This window comes from Nesoenas mayeri, assembly GCF_963082525.1.
Source record: "Nesoenas mayeri genome assembly, chromosome: Z".
Classification (NCBI taxonomy): Eukaryota; Metazoa; Chordata; class Aves; order Columbiformes; family Columbidae; genus Nesoenas; species Nesoenas mayeri.
Genome location: NC_137542.1, coordinates 11,109,225 through 11,134,182, shown reverse-complemented (window position 1 = coordinate 11,134,182; position 24,958 = coordinate 11,109,225). Strand labels below are relative to the sequence as shown.

The 24,958-nt window shown below is 43.4% G+C and overlaps 1 protein-coding gene across 1 annotated transcript in view; it reads left to right on the top strand.

Annotated features, from left to right (window-relative positions):
• The window catches only part of MOB3B (MOB kinase activator 3B), a gene marked incomplete at both ends in the record, with an annotated part of 65,929 nt that extends 54,504 nt beyond the window's left edge, over positions 1–11,425 (top strand). Inside the window, 6 exon segments of the mRNA XM_080362202.1 lie at positions 1,266–1,298; positions 1,301–1,408; positions 7,407–7,526; positions 8,735–8,913; positions 9,290–9,404; positions 11,144–11,425. Of these exon segments, the coding sequence (XP_080218328.1) occupies positions 1,266–1,298; positions 1,301–1,408; positions 7,407–7,526; positions 8,735–8,913; positions 9,290–9,404; positions 11,144–11,425 (837 nt within the window).
• Positions 11,426–24,958: the final 13,533 nt, after the last annotated feature.

Genomic DNA, 24,958 nt, shown 5'->3' with positions numbered 1-24,958 from the left:
ATGAAAGTACCACAGTACCCCTTCCTGTAGAGGGGAGAGGGCAGCATCCTGTTGGATCTTGTGCTCAAGGATTCCAGCTTCATCAGTAATTTGCTGGGGACCTCACTGGGGCAGAACTGTGTTTTGGTTGTTAATTTCAGGTCCTGATTTATGTGATTCCTCAAGATGTGCAATGAGAACTGAGTTTAAAAGTGATTGTATACAGAGGCATCCATTTCACCTACTGAGAAAATCTTTCTACCTAATCTTAAATATGTATGTTCTCCATCATCCCAGAATTTCCTGTTGTTCTGGGATTGGGGTGGGGAGGTGTTGCTGTTTGTGTTTCTTTTTCTTTTGTTTAAATCACCATTCTAATCTTTCAGTTGGATCTTGTTTTCCTTGCTTAAAACCAATATTTTTTTAGTCTGGTACTTAAGCTTGAAGGCACTGCTAGAGGGATCATTTCAGCTGACTGAGACCACAGTCAGCTTAACTTTCAGCATGTGAAAGGTTCCTGTGATACCAGAATTGCCTTCAGTGATTAAAGACTTAATAGCTTTCATTGATTGTCTCTGTAATAAGGGATTTTGTAATGAACTTCTGCTTTGTGTGAATGTAGACTAGTGTCATTGTAGTGACAAATGTATTATAACATGAAACAAATCTTAGCGTAGCCTCCCTCAGGTTTTATGATGGATGGAGTCCAAGGGTTTATCAAAGGAGGGATTTTTTTACTGATACACAGCAGTGAAACTGATGATTTCCATCAGATTTGAGAAACGTGGGGTACTTAGGAAAACTTGAGTTTTCTCCAAGAACTGAAGCTCTAAGCAGCAAAACTGACACCAGACAAGGTATTTCATTCTCCTGACCACTGGATTCATTAAGAGCAAGGCGAGGAGAGAAGAGGAAGGTAAAGCGTAACTTGATGGAGACCTGCAAACAACTACTCAAGACATGCAGAAACCTGAGGAGTAAACATTGTCCCAGTGATGATGTGCAAGAAAACTCCTGGGGGTCAGTGTAAAGGGCACAGAGAACGGTACCCTTTGTAACTGGGGAGCCACTGTTACCCAGTCTCTATTAACAATAGACTAAAACGGTCTTTTTAGCACCTTCGTGCTTCAGGTTGAACCAGCTATGCATTCTGGAGGCCTCTCACAAAAAGCCATTCCTCCCTTTTGCGTTTTACCTTGTCGGTGTGTTCTTCAGGTTTCTCACGTTTTCCGGGAGCGAGATCTCGGAGCTGGCTTTCCGCCTTCTAAGCCCTTTGCTACCCCAAGGGCAATGCCACTACAAGAAGTAGCTCTCTCACCTCTCTCTCTGCCTCCAGAAAGGACACCTCTCACCTGCACCCTCTGAGGAGAGGCCACCAAGGGTTGGGTTTGAGTTACCTCTTCAGAAGAGCAGGAGTAGAGAGCGGGAGGTACCTGCAAGCACTGTGAAACAGGATGCACTGTGTGTAAAACAGGAACATTCTTTCAGTGCTTTAAAAAGGGGATAACACTGGGGGACCCAGTATAGACAAGTGGTCAGTGTTTAGACATTTTTTCCTACATATTGGAAGAAATTGAGGACTTTTTTAATAATTGTGGACACTGCTCCAAGAGTAAAGCAAGCCAAATGAGTAATAAGAGCTTGGTAGTGCTATACACCTAAATCTAAACTTATCAAACTTGATTTTTCGTGTATTTTATGCTAAATAGAGAGGCAATGTTTTTCAAGGTTTAGCCAAATAAGTTGGAGCTACTAAAGTAATTCTTTCCTGCTTTAAAGACAGATATAATATAATAAAGAGTTATAATAATATTCTTCCAGGGAAAACAATAAATTACTTTTCCAGTCTAATACATGCATGTGCGTGTATGTGCGTGCACGTATATACATGTGTATATATAGAAGTTTGGTTGGGGATATTGATGTGTAAGTATCGGTGTGTGCATATGTACACTCCCTGTGTTTTCTCACAGAATACTTTCTATTTTGTTAATTTTTAAGGGGGATGCATCTTTCTAAAAAGTAAGTGTTTGATTCATTCTCCTCCTCCATGCATCAGCACTGTTTGGTATGTTAATTTTATTTTAATTATGTCAGATGTGTCTTAGGCTCTTTTAATTCTGTTTATTATTAAATGGTTGTTCAATTGTATGGGAAGAGAGACTGACACTAACTGTTCTAGTCATTAAAAGAGAACAAAAGATGATTACCTTTCAAATCAATCCTAGCGGATGAAGCATTGAAATCCGAATATGAATAAAAGACACATAACCTTTCAGAAATCTTGTGAAGTTGTTTGGAATCTAATTCTTCAGCAGGAAAAATGCATGTGGTTTTCATACTGCAGAACAGAATTTCCTGGCAAGCTCACAGAATTAGAGGTGAGTGGCATCCATCACTGCCAATGCACCGGCTTCCTCACAGCTCTCCTGACACCCGTGCGACACCAAGAGAAATGGACCAGATGTCACGCTGATGGAAACTGGCCAGCCTGTCTCCAACACCAGTGGGATGGGACTAGCCATGCCAGTAGCCTTTCTTTAGCTAAGCTGTCTTGCTAGTTCTTGCCTGTCAGGTCTTCAAGCTTGGGTAACTCAGGGGTTTCATCATGTTCTTCAGCTGGTTCCTACTGGGACACTCCAAGACATGTAGGTAGCACCAAACTAGTTCAAGGCAAAGTTTCATCACCTAACAACAGAACTAAAGACCCTTGGTTAGAATTTGGCTGCCACAGAAGGAAGTGGAGATCTAATAGGACAACAGAAACCATCTCCAGCATATGGACTAACAGTTCATTGGACTGTTGTCTTTAGTCTGATTCCTAAAACATCTATAACAATATAGATATACTGGCACTATTATATGTAAAGCTATTGTATACTGAATGCAAGTCAGTTCCAGAGCTTGAGGGAGGCAGGAGCGTAGGAGACAAGAATGGTTGCAGGACCTAAGAGAAGAAGAGCTGATGCTGGACATTGGGTGTCTGTCTCTGGTGGTGGGGAGGAGCTGAAGGTTAGAGATGCTGGAACTAATGAAGTAACTGGACAACAGCTAGTGAGGGAAGTTGAGGAGTTTGTAGTTGGAGCTGAAAAAAGCTCAATGGCAAAGGTAGCAGAAAGTTTTTCAGGGTGGCATGTGTATATCTATACACCAGAGGGCTGTGCCACCATTCAGAGGGCCCTTCAGAGGTTGGAGAAGAAGGCCAGCAGGAACCTCATGAAGTTTAATAATGGGAAGTGCAAAGTCCTGCACTTGAGGAAGAACAGCCCAAGGCATCAGTATATGCAGGGAGACACCCAGCTGGAAGGCAGCTTGGCCAGGGAAGGTCCTGAGGGTCCTGCTAGATACCAAGCTGACCATGACCCAGCAATCTGCCCTCGCAGTAAACAAGGCAAACAGCCTCCTGGGCTGCATTAGGAGGAGTGTTACCAGCAGGTCAGGGCTGATCCTTCCCCCATGCTCAGCCCTGGCGAGACAAGCCTGGAGTGCTGGGTCCAGTGCTGGGCTCACCAGTACAAAAGACAGTACAGACTGGAGCAAGTGCAACAGAGAGCTGTGGGGATAATGAATTGCCAGGAGCATCTCTCACACAAGGAGAGGCTGAAAGAGGTGACATTGTTTAGCCTGGAGAAAGTCCATGGAAGATGTTACCCATATATATAAGTACTTGATGTGGTGAGGGAAGAAGACAGATTACTCAGTGGTATCAAATGACAGAAGCAATGGACACAAACTGAAGTAGGCATAAGGAAAACCTTTTTCTCTGTGAGGGTGGTCCAACACTGGAGCAGGTTGCCATGAGAGGCTGTGGAATCTTCAGCCTTGGAGATATTAAAAGACCCAACTGCACACAACCCTGAGCAACCTGTTCAAAGTGACCCTGCTCTGATTATGGGCTTGGACCAGCAACTTCTAGCAGTGCTTCCAGTCCCAGTGATGTGGTGAGCCAGCCATTAGAGCAGTGACAAGGCTCTTTGGTCTGCCATTGTCAATTTCCCTGTCTTGTACAGAAGAGACCTGTGCTGTCAGGGGAAAGACCTGCAGTAACCTCTTCCCTCTCCACCTTTTCTGCATTTCTCACCCTTTTTCCCCAGCCTAATGCCACAAAGCAATGAAAGGCGAAGAGCTCATGGAAGGCACCTCCTGTGCCAGCTGAGGAACAAAGCAGCAAGGGAGAAATGGCACTGGCTGTTACATCCCACGCACCCTGCTACACTGCAGAAGTTCTCTCACTGGTGTCCCTGCCACAAACTGGGATGAGGATTGCCTGCTGCTGCACGATATTATGGCAAAGCAAGATTCAGCCTCTCTTCGCTATTCCATACTGCTCTTCACAGTCCTCAGACCTGCCGTAAGATAAAAGGCAATCGCAGCAGGTGGCATGGTGAAAACCAAACGGATCGGCCTGATTAAAAAAACAGTTCTGGCGTATAACAGATGGACCTCATGGTCTGAGCCCTTGGATTGTATTTCCTACGTCACAGCAATTAGAGCAATTCAAGTAAATTGGCTCGTCATCTGAGGGTGTCACCCACTTGGTGCATGTGTTTTGGTAAGTGGAACCATTCTGGCACCATTAGTAGCAGAGTAAAAGCCACACATTACTCATTCCCCTAAGAGCCATACTGTAGGTAATTACTAGCCATTCACTAATAGCATGGCACATAAGATAGCAGTACTTAGGAGGGGAGGTGGCATCTCATTACATGAACAGTAAATCAAGCCCCTCTCCTGCTATAAGCCAAGTTATATCATATTCTAGGAGTCGAACAGAAAAAAACAAAATTAAACAAAACCAACAAAACCACACACACACAAAAACTAACCAACCAACAAACAAAACCCAGGATCGAAAACAAAGCAGTGTAAAATTTGACATTTTTATTGTATCACCAGGAGCTGCATCATGGAGTCCTTCCAGAGCACCGCAAAATCACTTCAGGCCACTCAGCTCCGCAAATCAGGATGCTTTTTTTTTAGTTCCGTATTAAGCACTTGCCTTAAAATGTCCAGTTTCTGCCAGCTGGCAGTACTCGTAGCTCTCATTGGTGTTCATAGCAAGAGGCTGACTTCTAAGAAGTGGTATAGCTCTCACCAAGCAAGTGAAGGAAGCAGCTTGATAAACACCCACCTTCATGGGGATGGAGCAACAAACAGAAAGTGCCTGGGGACACACTGAACTCCGCTGGGTCCTTTATTGTCAGTAGCCTCTGGCTTAAAGGTGCTGTCTTTTCAGACAAGTCATCAAACGATTTGTTTTCTACCCAGTGGCATCCATATTCATGAGGGAAAAGAGGGTGGGTGGATGCAGTGATAGCAGCAGAATTCAGGCCCAGGTTCGGAAGACTTTCTCTACCTGCAAATAGGTCTAAATTCAGGTGTGAGAGGTTATCCAGGCTTTGTGCTGGCATGCTGCGCTGAGCAGCATCTCACTCACAGTCCTTGAGCCTTTCAGGCTCACCTGGGTTCAAGCTGTACAACTCATCAGATGCTTCCACAAATTTTGCCCTGTTCTGCTCCCAACAGACACGACTGTTTTGACTTCCGGAGGATTTCTTTGATCAGAGAAATATGCTAACAGTAGTTTCAGTGACACATGTAAGACCTTCATAATTAAGCCCAAGAATTAAGTCACCTGCCCTCCCAGTTGCCACCATAATAACCACATTGATACTATGCCTGATTAATCAGCCTACTTGCTTGCTTAGTTTTTAGGTAGGTATGACATGATCAAGTATGAGGAGAGATATGGTATATACTGGCTGAGAAACTCTTCAGAGATTAAAAAATAATCATCATCATCTAATACATGGCATTTATCCTTCTCAATGTGAGTGGTATACAATAATTTTCTGAGCTGGTGCATGTAGCATGAGAAGCAGAGCTGGTTTCCTAGTAGGCAAGTTTCACTGACAAGACATCCTTCGTTAGGCATTCCTGTACTAGATTTTCAGCAGAAAAAAAGAAATCAGTATAAGAAAAGAAAATTGCAGAAACACTGTATTGTTTTGTTTTAGCGGTGGTTGGGCCCTTTGATCGGCCAGTTTGCTGGTAATGCACTCCTAAGCTGTTCATCCATGGCAGTGAAATCAGACCCACCCAGCCAACACTTCTAGCTCTGAGGATGTGACATACAGTTAGGAAAACAGGAGGAACATTAGGATAAAGGAAGGGGCTGAGCTGACTCAAAAGGCTCAGCTTATCAGTGGCATTTATGTGTCACTGGTGCATTATCCTGAGCCTTGTGATTTGTGGCTGACCCTCAAAGTGTCTGTTCCAAATGGGAAATTGAGTTTTAGTGATAGATGAGTGCCTGAATGCCTGTCACGGTTACCTTCCCAATCAACCTGAATTCTTCTGCAGGTGAGCAGGAACTGTGGTAAAGCTGCTGCCTTAGTCTGACACAGCATTTTGTTGCTATTAGCTAATATTTCACAAGATTATTTCATTGGATGGACCGACATGAGTTACTCTTTATGCCAGCCCATTGAAAAAAACAATTCCAAAATATGAAGTTTTGACACTTTGGGTACTGGGAAACACGTCTTCAGTTTGTTACTGATTTGTGGGCTCTTGCATTTGCACAATGATGCACGTCATGGTGCAACCTGGTCTCTGAAAAATTATCAAACTACTGGAAACAGAACTTAACAAAACTCAAAACTCACACCTCTCTAAAGCAAGTGGTGTAAAAGCCTCACTGCAGCAGCTCACTTGTTAACAAACTGGAATAACAAATGGGACTAAACTTTATTGCCATTTCCTGTTCTTAGTTTGGAGGTAGTTTTGCAAAATTCAAAGTGGACCTGATACATTCATTTAAAACACTTTTAATTGTTTTAACAGGCTGGCTGTACCATGAGGGTCTGTGGCCCAGCCAGAGCTTACTAGAGAGATCCAGCTTAGGATTTGGTACGTGCCACCTTCAGAAGGATGAAAAAAGTTTCTGCTTTGCTCAAAAGGAATGAGAGGAACACAGCAGATCAACCAGCAGCAGAACTGAGTAAAGGAGAAAGCTTTTTGTTTGAACCAGTAGAAGAATAAAAGACCATAAAAAGAACTAAGTGTGGTATTTAACTTTTCCTACTGAAACAGATGGAAACTGTTACCAATTACTTTTATTTAAACTCTGAAATATTATTTTTTCTATTCTTCCAGTTCCTACGTGAATACACACATTTCAGCTATTGCACATGTACATTTATATTTAAATAAAATGAAATCAGAATGTCTATTCCATAGCTGTTTTGACTGCCTAGACATCAAGCACTTCAGGTTGGGTTTTCTTATTCGTGGTAGTGTTGGTTTTTTTAGTGTTAGTTTGTTTGTTTTGTGCTGCTCCGCCTCTGGCCTTCTGGTCCGAGCACAGGGTGATGTGAAAAAAATGAGGTAATGTCCAGGTCCTTTTATCTTGTTCTTTTTTGTAGGCTGAAGTCATTGAGCCTTTTTCTTCGTTGTCAAACCCAAGGTCGTACAAGCAAATTCCTAAAATCCTGCTCAGAGTTGAGCCATGGCAAGGAATCAGCACGCTGCGAATGGCACTGGAGGTACCAGGGCTTAAGGTTGCTATGTAATCAATGTGTAGCTTTTTAGTTTTGAGATGGAAAAAGCTGTATTTTCTTCCAAAGTGAAATGCAAACTGCTGTGTTTGCAGATTTTTACTACAAATCTAATTTTGTGATTAATGGGAAGAATGAAATAGACCTAAGAGTTTTCTCAGTAGAAATTAATTAATAAGTTAGTATGGAGTTCCTCACATTATGGTCTGTTCTCAGGTTTTGATTCCTTCTTTGTTTTTTGGCTTTCAGCTGTTTTTCTTTTCTGTGTATGTTTGTGCATTTTTTTTCTTTTTTTTTTTTTTGGAAAAATCACGTAAGAAAATGATAGAAAATGACATCATTTGGCCCAAGAACATCCTCCACAGGCAGAAGGTACTATCAGCTCTGGTGAACACTCAGCTGGTCCCCTTCTGGAGCACTCAACGAGGGTAAAGACAGGAAGAGATAGTTCCAAATATAATATATATATTTATGTGAGGAAAGTAATGCATTTTCAAAAGCTGTCACAGGACATGAACAAGATGGATCTCATTCACTTTGATGCTGTAGCGATGCTTATCCATTAAGATGTCAGGCATTATAATAATTTTTTAAAAAATGAAAATGGAAGAGAATCTGTGATCTATGGTACAGGCAGAAAATCAAGTAATAAGACAATTAGGTTGTTGTAGATCAATTGCAAGACAAGTAAGAATTAGTATCCTGAAATTAAACCTGTTATAGATGATCTATATAATACAGATGTGCACAACTCTTGATTCACTCTGTATGGAAGCAAAATACCTGTATAACCGATCTGGATAATTCCAGTGTCCTGTTGTTAAAGCTGAATGGTGGTTTACGCCACATAGACAAAAAAAGTGTCAGTTTTGAAAATAATTTTGGCCATCCCTAATTAAGGGATCATTTAAATCTGTTGTTGTGCTACCTCAAGCAGAGACCTAAATCGTGTTTCTTCTACTTTTGAAATCAGTATCTTCTGCAAGAAAATAAAAGGTACCTCAGAATCCACTTTGTGACTGCTGTGCTGTCATTTATTGTTTGCCAGATACTCTGACTTGGCTGACCTCAATACTCCAACAGCATTACTGTAATAATTAGCTCACACTACACTAAGTAGTACACTTGTGTTACTGTAGCTTCAGTTAAGGCTGATAAGATGCATGGCAATATTGCTCATGTGTGTTCTCCCACAGGTCAGCAATTCAAAGAGCAGTGAGGATGCTTACACAGATATTTTACCACACGTTTGCAGGAGACGGCACACTCCAGACCTCCCTGGCAGCAGGAAGGTGCTAGCTCAGGGGCTGGACAGGCACCCGCAGTCTCTCCACAATGTCCAAGCCCTGTCAAGGAGCAGCTCCCCCAACAGCAGGTCAGGTCAGCAGATGGGACACCCATCCCCATGGCAGAGAGTCTCATGCTTCCTCCTGGTGCTACTGCAGGCTCTGCTGACCTGCTGGTTCCACTGGACACAGCTCCCAGCCCCTCCACTCTTGCTTGAACACTCCACCTGCTCTGTAGCTGAAAATCTATGGTTGGACCATGAGTGGTCATCCTGGTGCAAGAAGTCACCAACTCCCAGCCTTCACCAGTGAGGGAGTCTCCATTTTCCAGCTTGGTAAGCACAAACTCTGCCTGTGTTTCCTTTGAAACAACTGAATGTTCAGGCTCTATTTGGACTTGACCCAGTTAAGCTCTTCCTTGATGTGTCCGGTCTGTTGAACTTTTCTTGGTGCGCCTTTACTTAGCAACAGAGATCCTCCAACAGCACAGGCCCTGTGTGAGCCAGGGTACCATCACTCCACACCTAGAGACTTGCATCCTCCCGTGGCAGTTCCATCCACATCAGGATCAGTTGCTCGGGTGGGTGCTTGGGACTGTGACCACTGGTGCATCACCACCATGAGTGAGCACATGCGCAGGCTCTCAGCAGAGTTCCTGCTTCCTTCTGCACAAACTGTTGTGCAAATACCTGGATCTCTGGGCTCCCTCCCTTAGCTGCACTCATTGAATTGTTGAAAGAGCATCACACTGACTTCAAGGCAACTTGCAGTGTAAAGGGGGAGAATAATTTGAAGCCAGTGGCTTTGGTTTAAACATTGGCAAGGGTTTTCTTCCTTCTCTTTCCCCCCCGCCTCCTCTATGTTCATCATCACCTTCTTTTTTTTGCCATTCAAGATTCATCTTCCCCACAACAGCAATACAAGGAAAATAAGGAGTAGTCCTTCAGTTTGGTGATACATCATTGGACCCTGGTGTAAAAGACTGTTGGTGACCATCCAGAGTCCCTTGTTACTTCTTCACCTCAGTCTGTTCACTCTAATATCTTCCAAAATGTTGGTTTAGGCATTTGTTTGTTTGTTTTCCATTACCTCCATTTTACCATGTGTCCAGTTCTGCTAACTCAACCTCTCAGCTCAAAATCACATTTGCTGATGTCTTGTAGCACAAACTTCCTGGTACCTCTTAAGGTTGCTTTATGTCCCATTAACCATGGCCATTAACTATTCAATCACTTCTAGGCTGCTTTGAATAAGAACCCTAAGCAACCACACTATGCTTAATCATAAGGCTCCTGTTCTGTTTAACTTGAATTACTGTGAACTAACCTGACACAATGACTCTGAAGGGAATTAACGCATGCAAGTCACCTCTGTGTTGTTCCTCTCACCTGTAGTGAGGGGTTTATCACTTGGATACAGTCTAGCTCGGGGTCTGAACCTGTGTCTGTCTCCAGAGAAAGATGCACTTGTCTCTGATGTTAAAAAAGATGTAATGTTTTACACCAAAAAGGTCTCAAGTGCTTGTGTCTGAATGAAAGCTTGAAAAAGTAGTGACTGTTACAGCTGAAGCTGGATGCCTCTAGGAAGGGCAATGGCTGCAAGATCACAGTTCATATTACAGAGAACACTCATTTTACTGAACTGCCCACAGCTACGGACTGGATCTGTATGTGCCATACCAGAAACGCTTTTCCTTATCACCTTTGAATTATTCTATCAACTTTAAAATTCTTGCTTATGTGAGTAATGTGGATCAACAGTAAGTCAGCTCATGTTAGTGTTGATTAAATAAGTATTTACAATCTAGGGACTTCTCCTAGTATATTATTCTCACAACCCGGTTTTTCCTCCTATTTTTGTTCTGCAACTATCTTTCAGTGCCTGGGGTTTTTTACCTTTTAAAAACCTGACATTTCTTTCTATAGTCAGCAGAGGGAGCTAGTCACTTATTTAAGTAAGATCATAGCGGTTTGTGGTTCCAATCTTTCGCCTTTTTTTGCCCTTTTTTTCAGTTCACAACAGCTAGAATGGTTCTCACGCCTTAAAATTTCTTTAAAAGGCTTTGTCGCAGTGGCAGTCGTAACTAGTTTGACAAACTGTTACAGATCAGGAATAGGATACCTTTCCTACCTCTCATTTAAAGTAAACCATGCCAAATATTACTGGAAGTCCATTGTGTAAATAACGTATTTTGAAGCAGCAAGGTGTTTAAACAAAAACTTTGTAACTGGAAACATGCGTTTGAAACAGGTGTGCCTTGCAGTAAGGCAAAAAATGACAGGTGAGAACGGAAAGGTGTGTTGACTTTCCTGCTTCTAGGTCGAGTCACACAGCGTGTGTGTTGCAGCAAGACTTCAGCAGGAGGCGTTTTATTTAGATTTTGAACAGGATCTGTTACAAATGGCGATGTCAGATGCACGTCCCCCGCTCTGCGCACCCACACCCGGTTTAGCCGTGCGGAGTCACACGGGAGAGGCGCCCCCCGGTCCTCCCGCGTCCGCGCAGCGCTGTGCGGCTCCGCGGGTGGGACCAACGCAAGTTCGCGTCCGCTTCATTCCGGCAAAATCACAGGTCAAGCCCCCTCCTCCTCCTGCCTCGTGACCGCCCCACCCGCCTGGAGATAACGTCACAGTGCCCCGCCTTGGGGACCCGTTCCAGTTCGGGGACCCAGCACCGTGAGCACGGGCGCCAGAGGCAGCTCTGGAGCAGGAGCGGCGTGTCCACGATGAACCTCATTTTGCTTGTCCTTTTATCCCTTCTAACGTCTGCAGAGACTACCAGAAAATTTATTTCACCTTACGGTATGTTCTAATCAAAAATTTATGCTGGTAAAAATTATTACAGAGCTCGTGTTCTGCTAGATTAAAAAACAACCCAAAAAAAGGCAGAACATATTTCTTAATTTAATGTTTTTTTTAGTTGAACGAAGCTTTTCCTCAGAGAGCTCAATTAGACTGTTCCCTTCCACTGTGGTAGCACTGTTGTTTTGAAAATGGATTCTACAGTTTGACTTTTTCTGCCTGTGTGCAGGTGCAAAATTCCATAAGAGGCAGAAGTCCATACAGCTTGTCCCGCGCTTCCAGCGGCCACACAGCATCCAGGCAGAAGGTAACCCTTAGGGCTTGCAGCACCGGGCAGAAGACCATCTGCTGGCAGCCCTGTCAAACAACATACGAGCTGAATTGAGAATTGCCCCTGTGCTCTCTAAAGGTGCAGGGACAGTCCGTCTCGCACACACATGGCAGAGTTCTGTCACCACGAACTGCCAACCAGTAGCACTTAAACACTCCCGACTGTTTCTCAGTCTCAGGCTCCTGCTCAGATTGGCTGTTTCACAGTGGGAAAAGCCACATTATTTCACAAGGTAAAAAAAGGGGCTGTTGGTTTCCTAACCATTGCAGTCATTATCTTACACTACAGACCTGAGGCTGAAATACCGTTTTCTTAGCGTGTATAATTATTTGCTCTGAGAAATATTCTGATGGGCGCACTGTGCTGGAAAGGCTGCAGACCAAAGTGAGAGTGGGAGCCTGATGCAGGAGACAGCTCCTGAATGTCAGTGTATGTACACAGCCTTTGGAAATGGGCCATATTTAGAAATACAGTATCATATGACTATTGAGATCTTAATTAAATAAGAACAGCATTTTTTTTAAGGTGAATAGCATTGCTTGTAATTTATTAGCCTGGTTTTAGTCACTTGTTAGAGCAAACATATTTTGCAGCCTGTCAAATCACCAGCAAATACATTTTTAAACAAACAAACATATTTGACTAAGAAGTTACTGACTAAGCATTTCCTGGATTATGCCAAATTAGCACTACCTGGAGATTATTTGGACAAGGAGGACGAAGATGATGACGATGATGAAAAAAACACAAATGATGAACAAAATCTTGGTAAGAACATAATAGAAACTAGTAAAATGAAATTAAGTTGCACAAAGTATAGGTATTGTCACTTCAGCATCAGGTGTTCAGAATTTTATGTGAAGAGGAATTCTCCCTTTTTTATAAAATGTGAACTTAATGTTTGCAGTCCCCGCTCATAATATTGCTTCACAGAGTCGCTATCTCCACACAAACCAGCTGAATGCCTTATGCACTTACACAAAGTCAGTGGGGGTTTCTAGTAACACGGTCAGATAAATGCATCTGGGACCCTGTTTGCTATGTCCTTGAACCAGAACCCCAATTTTTGGTCACACCTGGTGCTCATAGTTGGGACAGAAATGAAAAGCCTCTCTGCGGTGGGACAGAGGAAAGGGCAGACTATAGAACACTTGAAGGATGAAGTCAGCTTGGCTCTTTTTCTGGCAGCATTTGAAATCCATGGATTTGTAATACCAGCGCATTTTAAAGAATGGAATTATAACATACCCCTGTAAGGAAGAGATTTTAGTTAACTGTTTCTTCCTCTAATGCATCAGGAAGGGGAAGATGGAAGAGAGAGGAACTGAGCTGTACTACTCAGTGCTTGAACTAAGCACATTCAAAATCTGCACTGTTCATTTATAAGCATGTTGTAGACTAAAAGTGAAAAAGGGCTATGAATAAAAAAAGAGAGGAAGAAACATGTTATATGTGACCTTCAGAACCCTCATGTCAATTCAACTTTAGGTAATTGGAGAATAGTGCAATCCAAATTTTCAAATAAGAGAGTGGTTAAATTGTCTGTAAAAATTACTGCATTTAATAAGCCACAAATCAGCTAAAGTGCAACTAGGTAGTTTGAAATTATCTCCTTCACTTGGATATGTCTGGTTTTGAGAATACTTCCATTGTGCTCTTTGGAAAATGCCAGACTTACATGGCAAAGATAGGTATTTAACTTAATATGTATTCATTTAGAAAATTCTGCAAGGACATCCGTGTCCCACCATGATTATGGAGAGGATCTGTTAAAGAAGAGTATTCAGAATTTGCAGGAGAGAAGTAAGTAGCAGAAGATACTATTCAGGAGGTTTGAAACCCTATACATCTGCTTAAGCGGTAGTAAGGTCTGGAAAGAAGAGCCTAGCACACACATCAGGCAGGTGTGCATCTCAAATTATATCTTGTATTGCATTCGTTACTGATACAACTACTCAAAGAACAAGACAAATTAATGAGAGGTTAGGTCAAGAAATCTTAAATTAGCCCCAAACTACTAATGAAAATTACAGAATGATAGGTGAGAGAGGAGAACGAATATTGTGCTGCCCTCCCATCTTTGAACAAAACACTTTCATGGATATAATTTGACTTGTGAGTAAACAGATCCCACAGTTTCCCACTTCATTTCACAATGTTTCAAGAACCCTGGTATCCTATCTACTGCTCATGGGTGATGTTTGCCATCACCAACACAGTTTACAGATCGTGTTCAAAGAGAGCCCACATTAGAATTAATTGCAGAAAATAAGTAAACCAAGAGTGTCTGTCAACACACATAGGCCTGTACACAGATTGACATAGTCTCTTTCCAGTTCTGCCTGAATTCTTCCTTTAGGATATTTCCATTACAATTTAGACTTAACAATTGAGGATTATGAAAATAGACTATAATGTATTTTTTGCGGCATCACTAATTGCGTATAGAAGTGACATACTAGTGCTGGTTATCACATTCATTAGCTCTGTCAAGAAGCGTGAAAGGTGGTCTCACGTAAAAACTGTCCATCCATCCAGAACACTAGAGACAAATGACATGCTGCCCTCCATACATGGCCATCAATAATCAAATATGAATCTGGAAAATGCTTCTGCAAAAATAACTCTGCCTTAAAATTTATATGTAGACTGGGATTTTTGTAAGTAGTTTCCCTTCCTAAGAGATGCACCCTGCCTAACTTCAGCTTATTGTTACTGCCTGTAGCGATGTTAGCCACCACGAGAGGAGCGGAAGAGGAAGAGGAGAGTTCTCAGGAAGAAGACGAGAGTTCTCAGGAAGAAGACGAGAGTTCTCAGGAAGAGGAGGAGGATTCTCAGGAAGAAGCGGAGATTTTACGGGAAGATCAGGAGCTGGGTAACAGCTAATCTGTGTTTTCATTGGGCTTTCCAGTATTATACTTTCATACTAAAAAAATCTGGTTTGACATGCTGATCTGACATGATTTTCCCAGTTTCACTGAGCTCAAGACCACGTATTATTTTGCTGTTTGTAAGTTCATAACATAGCTATTTCAAGTTCTGTAGTTTTTTAACCAAAGTACTACAGAGTAAAACATATTAGTTGGTTTGTTTTTTTTTTTCCTAAAGAAAGTGATTCTTACCACTTTTCCAACCATATTTGCTAGTGAACTACATTTATTTCTGATTTTTCTAGCTTTTAGACTTTTGACAATAATGTAGCAGGTTTCCTAGGCACGCTTTCTTTCTTTCCCTTTCATCTCAGATGTTAAACTTTCAAATTTATCTTTTTCTGCTTTAGCTTAGGGTTTTTTTTTTTCTCCCCCTCAGAATCCAGATTTGGACCCCATTACCGTAACACTCTTCCTTGGAGCAACAGTGACAGTGATGAACTGCCTAATTTGGATGGTATGGTAGAGGACTCAGCAAAAGACTAAATATAAGTTTAATTATCCTAACTAGACAGAATAAGAACAACATCACTTCTAAATTTGCTGGGCTAAAATGAAGAAGAAACTTGAAATCAAGAGACTTTATCACATCTTCATCTGAGAATCATATAAGTAAAAATCATTAGGCAAGCCATGTCTTTGAGACATACACTTATTAGCAAGTAAACAAATGAAGTCCCAAGATGATGAAACTTAGCACGGGCCATATTATCAAGGTATAGAAAAAGTAATGCAAATAAGTACTTTGAATCTGTAAAAATGCCTCTGTCCAAAAACCTTGAATAATGCTTTAATTTATCTCTTGTTTTGCTACCTCCAGTTATATTTTATTACTACTTTGCAGCTGAGGGAAAATGTTAAACAGATGCACAAATACACAGATGAAGTTAAGTTTCTCCTGACCTGAATGGGACATACAAAATTTCCGTGCAGTATTTGGCTTCTGACATTGTATGTTTTTTATCCATTTTGATTCCTGGATGAAACAGCAAGTATAGCTTTCTGTATCTCTGGCAAAATGAATTAACTTGTTTCTATTTCTGAATAGCTAGAAAAATATACCAACCTCATTTCATTTTCTAACAAAGGGCTAATAAGTAAAATCTTTTCTATAAACCAAACTGTAAGGAAAAAAAAAATCCTAAAAGATGTGTCTGTTTGTTGTGAATGGTATATAGGATCACAAAAGGTGCAATAAAATGTTATTGCTTAAATGTAAGGTTATCCTTATAAAATACTGCATTATTACTGTCTTGCATTTTTCAGAGCCAAATTTATGAATGTTTATGAGGATGTCTCTGAAAGTAATAGAAGACCACAAACAGGGAGTTCCACCTTGGTAGAACAATGTATTGCTATGACTGGTTTGGCACCCTTTTTTGATTGAGGATTGGTTACCATTTAAAAACTGAACAGAACTAAAAGCAAAAGATCTGATTGGTACTGCCTACTACAACAAGTTGCACTTAGGAAAATTAACCAGATCTAGCAGAAACTGAGGGAGTTTAGATCTTTACAAACTATACCAAAACTAAGATATGTAGATAGCTGCAAAAAAGCACTAAAAAACCTTAACATAATAAAAGACCAAGTGATGAGCTCACTGAAGACAGCTCCGAGTTTCATTCCTTTTCACAGGTTAGAGAAGTAACGGTTGCAATCAAGTGTGTTGCAGCAGTCACACACAAATTGTTTTAAAACTTTCTAGAAGAGTGAACTGCTTGTAAATTACTCATAATTGCATTTTTTTCTCTTGAAACAAAATAATTAGCTATGTATTTAAATAACAGATGGAAATGCGGAAAAGAGATGGATTTTTTTAATTGCATCAAAGATATTTTTGTAATGAAAGAGCACATAGTCAAGTTCCTGATCTCAATGACATCAGATACCAGCCAACAAATGTATTTTTCCAAGAACTGCCATGTAAGAATATAGTGTAGCTGTCTCAATGCACACAGTAAATTAGGAATATATAGAATGGATGGTTTGATAGATGTTTTAAGATCACCCCATCTCCTCTTAGGTGAAAAGACTTTAGGATGTGCTTTGGGCCAATTCATCAACAACTAAATGGATTTGGGTTTTCACAGAACTTAGTCCTTTTGTTAAGTGCTTATTTTTATTTGCGAATCGCACAGATATAATCAGTTTCTGTGTAGGCTGATTTGTCCGGGACGTTACATGTGTGCAAACTGTGGTCTGATGTTCTTCACTGTTGCAGTGACAGACACCGGTACCTGGCCGACAGTTAAAGAAAACAAAGAAAACAATTTTAAAATTCACCTATTGTTTGCTGTGTCAGTTGCAACTCTTGTGTGGTCCGTAGTATTTATGTTATGCTGTTTTGTGGCTGTCTTCAAGTACAACATTGAAAAACGGTAAGATTTCCAATCATGTGCTGTGCTTTATTATTTTGATATTAAAGTAAGGTGGTACTCCAAACACAGGATGAAAGACTATGCAAAAATGTGGTAAAAGCTCAGAAAGGCTGTACGCACACATAATTTGCTTACTTTTTCCACTGTAAATTAACAGTGAAGGTAAAAATAATTTTAAAATAATTATATTATTACCAATAGTGTATGTTTAAAACATCGCCTTGTAAGTTGAGATGCTTCCTTTGACAATTCAAATCTTTAAAAAAAACAAAGTTCAGTAATTTGGCATCCATTTTCAGTGGTATCTGTTAAGTTTCTGTTGAATTCCTCTCATTAGAATAATGTAATTTTTGTTCTGTGTTTTAGGAATTTTTATAAGAATCTCAAATGCTCAGATGAAAAACAGAAACCGTTTTCTGCATCTTATTCTGACCTTCCGAAGATCGTTTCTGATTCTCCAGTTTCCAGATCTGCAGAAAGCAGTCTATGGCATGAGAAAATGGCATCAGACATACGGAGTAAGGAGAAAAGCACAAAATCAGAAACAGTACCTTTGCTAGACTCTGTACTTGTTATGCCACCAATTTCTCATGCATCAAGTATTGCCAGTTTTATTTCAAATGAAGACTCAAATGAAGATGACAACTAAATAGAATGTTATTGACAGTGAGTGACAAGCTCTCTAACTCAGATGTTGGTAGATATGCAATGAAGTTTATATAAATAGTACTTGTGATTCGTTAAATTTGTAACTTGAAATTTCACTACAGAACAAAATAAAATGTACATTCTGATAAGACAGTGATGTCTAATTGAAATTTAATCACAAATGTTTGCAGGCAAACATTGACTGCTTCAGAATCAAGCACCAGGACATACAACCATGCATGGCCAGAAGACAGTTCCACATTATTCCTCAAGTTAAAAAGCAACAGCTGAAACACAATGACTTCTTGAAATTAATTCAACCAATCCAACATTAGCAGTACACACTAGATAGGAAAGTAGTGATGGATCTCTGAAAAATAATTACTTTTTAAATTAGGACTTTTCTGGGCAATAATTAACTTTTTCTTTTTTTTTTTTAAATATCCTTTGTTTGGGAAAGTTACATAAGCATATGTGCATATTGGAATGTTTGTGTACATGACAGTGCTGTATGCTGTTTGTATGTATACAATAACCTGCAAGTCCAAGTAACAGCAAGGCAGGTATTTTTAACAGAAAATATATCACTTGGTAAATTTTTTAAAGAGAATGCAAGTTTTCTCTTTCCTCTGTTTTTTTTTTCACACCACACCAAACGCAGAATATCACACCTGTCTTTGCCAGCCCCTGACAGCAGCAGCAATTCTCAGATGACACTACTCCAACATGGGAAAGGAAGGTGCAATCCTGATGCACAGGATCAGAAGCAGAGACTGGTCTATAAGGAAATTTTAAGCAGTGGGGCTAAAAGCCCCAGGTTCTCCATATTACACCCAAAATGTATCACCTTGAAGGCAATGCAACCGATCTAGAAAAATTGCCTGGCTGTGGTCTTCTGAGGCCAGCTCAAAATGCAGGAATCCTTTCACTACCTTTCATGATCCTATGCACAGAAGTAGCTGTAAATTCTGAAAATTTTCCTGTAATGCAGAAATATTAGCATTGTCAGATTTTCCTTCAGTATTTCTTATATATTGCTATCTGGTTATTTTCTTCTTTGGGACCCAACAGTCTTCTTTTTTCCAGCCACATTACTGGCTAGCTGGGAACAGTTACATTAGCAGCCCATTTTCATCTAGTTTTGCACTATTTATCTTGCTATTATTTTCATGTAGTCTGTGTTTTGAAATTGCCCTTGACTATCTGAAATTACAGTTTTGCCTTAGGGGTGGTACTCAAGCTCAACCCACCTGTACAAGTTGACAGGGTAGATGACTCAACCTACTAGAAATAACAGGAACAGCATATAAAACATGATGCTTCTGTCCCACAAATTCCCAGTTAATTCACATTGTAAATATTGAGTGCAATTCTGGTCCCTTACACTTAAAAAGCAAGAGAGAAAATCAGAAAAATTTAATGGTAGGTTGACAAGGATCATCAATCAATGATTCATCAATGGAATCACTTCCACAACAGGAATCGTAAAAGTAGGCTGGAAAAAAGCGTGTGTGGAAGGGGAGAGGCTATTATAAATATTGAATGCCATGGGTAAAACAGATACAAATTGACTATCCATTCCAGTAAGAAAAGCAAGGAGCATCAAATGAAACCTGTAGGAGCGAGGTTCAAAGTGTGTAGCAGATGCTGTCTGTGGGCAGTGAATAGACTAGACCAGGGGCATCAAACTCATTTTCACCAGAGGCGACATCAGCCTTGCAGTTGCCTTCAAAGGGCCAAATGTAATCTTAGTACTGTAGGACTGTTGGAGTAGTTACATTTATACAGTCCTAAAATAACACTTGGCCCTTTGAAGGCAACTGCGAGGGTGATGTGGCCCTAGTGAAATGAGTTTGACACCCTTGGACTAGACAAACCATTGCATGCTACTCAACAGACAAGCTCACCAAACCCCCCAGGCAGAGGCCTAGCGGGTGCTTTGTTCTTACAGCTCGCTGGATCTGTCCCCTGGCCGCTGCTGGAGAGAACTCGCCCCGACATTCACTCTTGGTGGGGGGCGGGAGCTACGTTGCTGGTTCCCAGTGAGGCGGATCCGGTCATGACAGCGTCTGGGCAGCCTCTCAGCAGGCACGTGGGTGGTTCTTCAGCTGGGGTAGAACAGTGGCCCAGACCCTAGTGCTCCTATCGGCTCCTGACACCCCCCGTGCAGATACACAGCTGGGCACCCCATGGCAGCATGGCACTTCCCCATAAAGCGCGGGTACCCCTCTGGTTCTTCTCACCGTCCGGGGCAGCAGCTCCACTCACTACACCATGGACAAGACCTGGAGCGGCTCCCGGGTGTGAAGCAGCTGACACTCACAGGTCACCTGGCACCTCCTTCCTTGGCCCTCAGCGGGTGGCTGGTGCAGGCAGGACACTCACTCCTCACACGCCGCCACTGCAAACACTGCCTGACGTCTTCATCCCCTCTGCCCAGGTGCCTCCTGGCGGGCTGGGACCCCGCCGTGAGGGCTGCAGCAGGGCCTCGTGCCCCTCCGCCTTCACAGGATCACAGAATGTCAGGGATTGGAAGGAACCTCGAAAGATCATCCAGTCCAATTCCCCCGCCAGAGCAGGAACACCCAGATGAGGCTACACAGGAATGTGTCCAGGTGGGTTTTGAATGTCTCCAGAGAAGGACACAATCCCCCTGGGCAGCCTGTTCCAGTGCTCTGTCACCCTCACTGAGAAAAAGTTTCTTCTCATATTTAAGTTGACCCTCCTATGTTCCAATTTGCACCCATTGCCCCTTGTCCTATCATATCACGGAGAACAGCCTGGCTCCACCCTTGTGACACTCATCCTTTACATATTTATAAACATTATTGAGGTCAGCCTCAGTCTCCTCCAAACTAAAGAGCCCCAGCTCCCTCAGCCTTTCCTCACCCGGGAGATGCTCCACTCCCTTCAGCATCTTTGTTGCCCTACGCTGGACCCTCTCCAGCAGTTCCCTGTCCTTCTGGAACTGAGGGGCCCAGAACTGGACACAATATTCCAGGTGTGGTCTCACCAGGGCAGAGTAGAGGGCAAGGAGAACCTCTCAGACGTACAACCACCCCCCTTCTAATCCACCCCAGGATGCCATTGGCCTTCCTGGCCACAAGGGCACAGTGCTGGCTCATGGTCATCCTGCTGTCCACCAGGACCCCCAGGTCCCTTTCCCCTACACTGCTCTCTAATAGGTCATTCCCCAACTTATACTGGAACCTGACGTTGCTCTTGCCCAGGTGTAAGACTCTACACTTGCCCTTTTTATATTTCATTAGGTTATTCCCCGCCCAACTCTCCAGCCTGTCCAGGTCTCGCTGGATGGCAGCACAGCCTTCTGGCGTGTCAGCCACTCCTCCCAGCTTGGTGTCATCAGCAAACTTGCTGACAGTGCACTCTATTCCCTCATTCAAGTCGTTGATGAATATATTGAATAGCACTGGTTTCAGTGCTGACCCCTGAGGCACTCCACTAGATACAGGCCTCCAGATAGACTCTGTCCCATTGGCCACGACTCTCTGGCTTCTTTCCTTCAGCCTTCGCCGGCTCCTACCGCGGACCCCGTTCCCATCAGACGGGGCAGCAGCAGCCCCGCTGCCCTTGGCGCCCCGGCCGCCACCCCCGCGCTCCCACGGTGACCGGCAGGACGGGGCTGGCGGGCTGGAGGCCCCGCCCCCTAACCCTCCAGCCTTCCTCTCCTATTGGCCAGCTGGACGCGCACGCGGGCGTCGCCAGCATAAAGCGAGCGGCCGGTGAGGGAGGTGGGACGCGCGTTTTCCCGCGCTCTCCGCTCAGTCAGGCGGCTGTGGGGGGAACGATGCGTCCCGCCAGCTGCTTCGGGACGCTCCTCTGCCCCTTCGCCGGCGCCGCGGGCGGCCGCTGCCACCGGCCTCGCTGCCGGTACTGGCACACGGTGCCATGCCGCCGGGAGCCGTCCTCGGCCCCGCCGCGGCCGGCGGCTGCTGCCCGTTCCCGGGGTGAGGACGGCGGGAAGGACGGTCCGGCCGGGCCCGTCCCGCCGCGCCTCCGCAGGGGGAGTGGGCTGGGCGTTCCCGGCGGCCGGGGAGTTGCTTTGCAGGCGGCGATGCCGCCGATGGAGGCGGCGGGGACAGGTGCTCGGAGGCGCTGAGGTGCGGGCGGGGCCGCGTTCCCGCCGCGGGGTCGCGGTGGTACCGTGTGTGGGAGCTGAAGAGTGGAGCGGCACAACAGAAGGTCTTTGCGATCTTGATCTGGTTTTGCTCTTGGGAGAAGAAAAAAAAATCATGCCCCCACCTTGGCAAACAGCAGTGACCATACTGGGGTTATAATATGATCTGGATTTTGTGGCCGGGGTTATTCTTCAGCAACCTGGCAGATTGCTTAGACCTCTGTATGACAGTGTAATAAGAGTTGATGACTTCTTGCTTTCTTGGTAGGAGGGTATCACCTTCCCCTTTAGGTGTGTGACCTTTAGTCCTTGTAATGAAGAGCAGAAGTTGCAATATGAGTTGATTTTCATCTTTGTGAGGTTCTTGCTGACGTTTCGGGATCAACAGTCTACAAAGAGCCTGCTTGCACATCAGTGGCATTTTATACTGAAACTTTAGTTCCTCTCCCATGGTGTTCGACTTCCAAGTGTAATGAGTAATGCGATTTGTAGTTAGTTTTTTTGATGTTTGACATGTTCCTCTCATGACTGAGTGTTTTTCAGGCGAAAATCTAAACTAGATTTCACTGGCAAAATTAGTAGTGTGTTCAGACTGCTGGTAATATAGTCAATGGGTGCAAGAAGTGAGGGCCAGAGTACTAAAATTACTATGAATGAGAGCCACAAAACTTATGCTAACAGGCTATGTTAATGAAAAAAAGCAACCTGCTTCCAAACTGGACTTGCTTTCTGATTACCTTCAGCTTGGGTTCATCTCTTCCACAGCATTTGCTGTGGGTTACATTGATAATTTTAAGAGTTGGTTGGTAAGTATGTAATCCAGGGAACCATTAAAGTGTCTCTTATTCCTTTGTGTCTGTTTCTTAAGCAGATGCTACTGATTTGCTGCCTCCACAGCTCAGGAGTGCTGAAACTTCAGCTGCAGTGCAGGTTCTCACTCTGAATGTAGTATTAGTTCAGCAGGAACTTTTTTTCCCACAATAAGTACCTGCTTTTCACAGTTACCTGTAACTGCTAACCTTCTATTTCTTTCTCAAAGGTTTCTGTGCTTGAGCATAAAGAGCTGCAGCCTGGAAAAAAATACTGAGCTAATTTGGTCGTGGCTAAGGTCTGTGGCAGTCAGGGAAAGAAAGAAAGCAAACAGCATGGAGTCATTCCTTTCCTGACTCCCAGTTGCTGGTTTGGCAGGCAGCTGGCTGTGCAGTGTGATGTGGCTTGAAGGCTGAGTCCATAGGTATTTCAGGTGACCAGCATCCATCATTAAGTGGCTTCTGGTAGCCCGTGGCTTGGACAAGTGTACTCTACGCTGGGTTAAGAACTGGCTGGAGGGCCGAGCCCAGAGAGTGCTGGTGAATGGGGCTGCGTCCAGCTGGCGGCCAGTCACTAGTGGTGTTCCCCAGGGGTCAGTGTTGGGTCCAGTCCTGTTTAACATCTTTATTGACGATTTAGATGAGGGGATTGAGACCATCATCAGCAAATTTGCTGATGACACCAAGTTGGGAGGGAGTGTCAACCTGCTGGAAGGCAGGAGGGCTCTGCAGAGGGATCTGGATAGACTGGAAAAGTGGGCTGATTCCAGTGGGATGAAGTTCAATAAGGCCAAGTGCCGGGTGCTGCACTTTGGTCACAACAACCCCCTGCAGCGCTCCAGGCTGGGCACAGAGTGTCTGGAGAGCAGTCAGGCAGAAAGGGACCTGGGGGTACTAATTGACAGGAAGCTCAACATGAGCCATCAGTGTGCCCAGGTGGCCAAGAAGGCCAATGGTATCCTGTCCTGTATCAAAAATAGCGTGGTCAGCAGGACAAGGGAGGTGATCCTTCCCCTGTACTCTGCATTGGTGAGGCCACACCTGGAGTATTGTGTTCAGTTCTGGGCCCCTCAGTTCAGGAAAGACATTGAGGTGCTGGAGCGGGTCCAGAGAAGAGCAACAAGACTGGTGAAGGGGCTTGAGCACAAGACCTATGGGGAGAGGCTGAGGGAGCTGGGGTTGTTTAGTCTGGAGAAGAGGAGGCTCAGAGGTGACCTCATCACTCTCTATAACTACCTGAAGGGAAGTTATAGCCAGGTGGGGATTGGTCTCTTCTCCCAGGCAGTCAGCAATAGGACAAGGGGGCATGGGCTTAAACTCTGCCAGGGGAAATTTAGACTGGATATTAGGAAGAAATTCTTTACAGAGAGAGTGGTCAGGCATTGGAACGGCCTGCCCAGGGAGGTGGTGGACTCGCCGTCCCTGGAGGTTTTTAAAGTGAGGTTGGACATGGCACTTAGTGCCATGATCTAGTAAACAGACTAGAGTTGGACCAAGGGTTGGACTCGATGATCTCTGAGGTCTTTTCCAACCCAGTCGATTCTGTGATTCTGTGATTCTGCAATTTCTAGCCAGCCAGGTTCACTCAAGCTCCAGTTAGCAATCCATGTTATAGGATTATTCTTTGACTATGTGGGCTAAATGGTATCTCACCCACCTAAAAGGTGAGGAAAACCTCTCTCAGATTATGTTTATTTCCGATAAGCACCGTTACCAGTTCATGGTGGCTTGGAGTATTTCTTTGAGGTAAAGAGGTGTACTGATTTTGTCTGGGATGAAGTAAATTTTCTTTGTAGCTCTGTATGGTGCCAAGTTTTTGGCTTATGACCAAAAGAGGGTTGATAACACTCCTGTGTTTTAGTTATTGCTGAAGAGCGTTTGCACAACATCAAGAACTCCATCAGGAGTGGGGCTTAATGATCCTTGTGGGTCCTCTCCAACTCAGAGCATTCTATGATTCTGGCTTCTGTTTCTCACACTGCATGCCAGAAAGTAGGTGGGCAGGAATTTGGGAAGGGACACAGCTAGTATAGGTGACCCAGGCTACTCAAAGGAATAATCTAAACTGTATGATATGTTTGGCAATAAAACCTGGA